The 3,570-nt window shown below is 49.1% G+C and overlaps 1 protein-coding gene across 1 annotated transcript; it reads right to left on the bottom strand.

Annotated features, from left to right (window-relative positions):
* Positions 1 to 1,084: 1,084 nt before the first annotated feature.
* LOC136490646 (deoxymugineic acid synthase 1-D-like) lies at positions 1,085 to 2,476 on the bottom strand. Its single transcript, XM_066486856.1, has 3 exons — positions 2,157 to 2,476; positions 1,615 to 2,044; positions 1,085 to 1,417 (listed from the first exon to the last, which is right to left on the bottom strand). The coding sequence occupies exons 1-3, from the start codon at positions 2,474 to 2,476 to the stop codon at positions 1,187 to 1,189; spliced, it is 981 nt and encodes a 326-aa protein (XP_066342953.1). The 3' UTR covers positions 1,085 to 1,186.
* Positions 2,477 to 3,570: the final 1,094 nt, after the last annotated feature.

Below are 3,570 nucleotides of genomic sequence, written 5' to 3'. Positions count from 1 at the left end.
AGGGGCAGTGGTGGAGGAGGTTCCGTTGGAGCGAATAAGACCATGTTGTCGTCATTCGTGTGGAGTCAAGATGTGTTTTTGATGAGAAGATGTTGATGACAACATGGAAGGGATGTCGTCGTAGATACCGACTGTCTAAGGCAACAATCCACACAAGCGTCCACCCCAAGTTGTCTTAGATCTGGTCATGAGTTGTGCACATATGAGGATGATGGTTGACGCCAACGTCAATGATGGTTCCCTCCATAGGAAACCCGCTTGGCGAGTGGAGGACGGAGGAGTGATTACTATTGTTGAAAGGGCAGTGGAGGCAGAGAGGGAAAAAATGGTAGAGAAAACGAGACTGCCAACATGAGGACACTGTTCTCTAAAGTGTTCACTAGTGGTTGGGCAAAGGGGTTGCAGGAGCAACGGGGGATGTTGTAGGCGTAGAGTTGAAAGAGAAAGGCAAGGGGCACATTTGATGGCGGAGTGGAAACAAGGGCACCTGTGCTAACTCTAGGTGGGTCCCCATACATCGCTCCCATCATTTTGTCCCCACACGCCTTTTTTATTTAGTTTATTCATTTTAACAGAAGCATGTCTTATATGCCATGTCCACGTACTTAATAAAGGAACGTACACAACTGGTATTATGGCTGAGTTAGGAAAATCAATCTGAGACAATTGTCCTAAATTGGCAAACCCATGAACTTTTATGTGCTGACACGATTACAGGTCTTGATTGAACTGTCAGCCTCACAATTTTTCTGAAGGATGAAGTGCAAGGGCATCTATTTTTTCAATGATCGTTGGACTTTGACGCTGATTTCTTTATTCATTCAGATTAGAGAGACACCATTAATTGCTTCGCTGGTGACCTTTGTAGATAAAGGGAAGTTTATTTCATCAAGCAAATAAAAAATATCCTGGTCTCAACATCGTGAGATGCTTGTGACCGTAAATTGTTACAAAGTTTTACTATGGGATAGACTCTGTCGCTTATGTAGCATTCACACCCATCAGCCAAACAAACAGCTGAGATAAAGCAAAAGAAATACATAATAAACTTAATATATTGTTAAACCTCCATCCATATTTGGCAAAGATCCCCATTCCTCGAAATTTCCAGTAGAAGACATGCATTAGGCAACAGGCTGCACTCAATATTCTTTTGGAACAGTGACCATGTCCTGATCCAATGGTACTATTCCTCAACAATGTCCATGTCTGCTAGATCGACCGAGGTGAATTCGCCCTCCGTCGAGAACAGGACTGCAGCCGTGACATACTTCTTCTGCGGGATCTGGCTGATCTTGAGCCGGTCTTCCTCGGTCAGCTTCCAGTCGAAGATATCCAGGTTCTGCTTGAGCCTCTCCTTGTTGAAGCTTTTGACGATCCAAGTCACTCCCTGCTCATATATCCACCTCAACGACACCTAAAAGGAAATAATAAGGAGAATCAGATATCACGTACTCCCAACCGTACAACATAAATTCCGCGTTCCCAGACAGATCTAAGGAAGGCAAGCTAACTATCAAAGCGAGCATCCATGGATCGTCCAGATCAACGCACGCACGCACGTCAGAAATGACGTTGCACGAAATTAATCAAAGCTGTCTAATAGCCACGTACCTGTGCGATGGTTTTCCCTCTTCGCTGGGCTATCTCCGCGAGCACCTGGGATCCCAGCACGCCGTTGCCTTCCCCCGTGCGTGACCAGTCCTGCCCTCCCAGCGGCGAGTACGCCACGACGTGGATACCCTTGTCGGCGCAGTACGCTCTCAGCTTACGCTGCTGCCACACCGGGTTCAGCTCAACCTGGTTCACCGCGGGCGGGATCGTGGCGACGGCCAGGATCCTGTCGAGGTGGTTGGTGGTGAAGTTGCTCACGCCGATGGCTTTAGCGAGCCCCAGACGCTGGCACTCCTCCATCGCTCGCCAGACGCCCTCGAAGGCAAACGGGACGGCGTCCTCCTTCTTGGCCGGGAACGCTATCGGCCCGGGCTTCATGCACACCGGCCAGTGGATCAGGTACAGGTCCAGGTACTCCATCTGCAGGTTTCTGCTCGCGCGATCCACGCACAACGACCAAAGATATCATCACGTCTAGTTGGAAATGATACGATGTGTTTAGATGTTGCTACCTAGTGGAGAGGCCGGGGGACTCTGCTTACTTGAGGGTTTCCCGGAGGGACGGGACGACAAGGTCCGGGTGGCACTGCGTGCACCACAGCTTCGACGTCACGAACACCTCCTCCCGGGACTCAAGGAGCCCGCGGCGGACCGCCTCGGCCACGGCCTCGCCGACGGACCTCTCCGAGCCGTACATTGCGGCGGTGTCGAGGTGGCGGAAGCCAACCTCGATGGCCGCTAGCACTGCATTCATGGGGGCCGAGACCGCCGTGCCCATGCCGACGGCCGGTATTGGCCTCGCGTTGCCGAACCGGAGGGCTACCTCCGGCACTGCCGCTGCCGTGTTGCCAACCGAGCCCATTCTCGTCTCTACGCGATCGAGCTGCGTTGGGTGCGTCGCGTGTGCCGCGAGAACTAGCTAGCCTTTCGTCGTTGGAACTGGTTCGTTTTCTCTGCTTATATACAGCTTTATAATAGAGATTCCAGTTCCACATGCATCGAGATTCCACAATCCACATGCATCGGCGCGGAGGCTCACCCTGTCACCCGAGTCCAGAACGACCAGAGCGTTAACGTGACATGTGAGGCACTCTCACACGAATCCACGTGGGTTGTGCTACCGCCTCACCTACTGCCAAGATCTTCGGAATCAGTATTTTGTCTAAAAATGAAACAGCCAAATACAAATGCAATGACAGATGAACCATCGAGAGTTTTGTTGATATATGAACTTGTATTTATATACTTAAAAAGTTCTCAAAAAGTCATCGGAATTCCGGTCGAAATTCCTGAATTTAGATGTTTAGATTGGGACCGATAAAAAATATGATACCTAACTCTAAGCTTTGATTTACATCCACCGGTACAGAATATGCATTCACTGCCGAGTCAAAACCCCGCATCACTGCCGGAACTAGGTTCCGCAAAGGCCAATTGACAATGATAGTGGGGTGGCCTGTATCACTGTTAGTTTCCAACCCAACAGTGGAATATGCTATCATATCACTGCCGGGTGAAAGTATGAACCGGTAGTGGTATGACTAGTGTCACTGTCGTGTTAAAGTATGACCCGGTAGTGATATCATGAGTCTTACTACCAGATCAATATCATACCCAATAGTGACTTAGTGAGTGTCACTACCCCTTGAGTATATTGTACTTATTGCCGTTTTATTAGCTTCAACCTGGTAGTGGTTTTCATTTTCTCCCGTGTTTGTTGACATACTGTATTATTATATTTAAACAGATGTTAGTGTCTATCATATTTGACAGTGTTATAGTGCATCTCTCTCACACACATATGTATTTGTGTTTATTTATTTGACGTAAAAATTGGGTATATATGCCCATAAATACAAGGGAGGACGTGCCGATATGCCGGTAGCTGAGCTTGACGAGCTGCCCGGAACCCCGGACCAGATGCCTCCTCCAGGGACTCCGACTCCCGCCGGCCTG

This window comes from Miscanthus floridulus, chromosome 11 (genome assembly GCF_019320115.1).
Source record: "Miscanthus floridulus cultivar M001 chromosome 11, ASM1932011v1, whole genome shotgun sequence".
Lineage (NCBI taxonomy): Eukaryota > Viridiplantae > Streptophyta > Magnoliopsida > Poales > Poaceae > Miscanthus > Miscanthus floridulus.
This window is presented reverse-complemented; position numbering and strand designations above follow the sequence as displayed.

Excerpts from the sequence above, each read along its gene's own strand:
- LOC136490646 (XM_066486856.1), bottom strand. The coding sequence starts at position 2,476 with ATGGGCTCGGTTGGCAACACGGCAGCGGCAGTGCCGGAGGTAGCCCTC. Across the intron at positions 2,045-2,156 it reads TCCCTCCGGGAAACCCTCAA|AAACCTGCAGATGGAGTACC; the intron begins GTAAGCAGAGTC and ends TCGCGCGAGCAG. Across the intron at positions 1,418-1,614 it reads GAGGGAAAACCATCGCACAG|GTGTCGTTGAGGTGGATATA; the intron begins GTACGTGGCTAT and ends ATTTCCTTTTAG.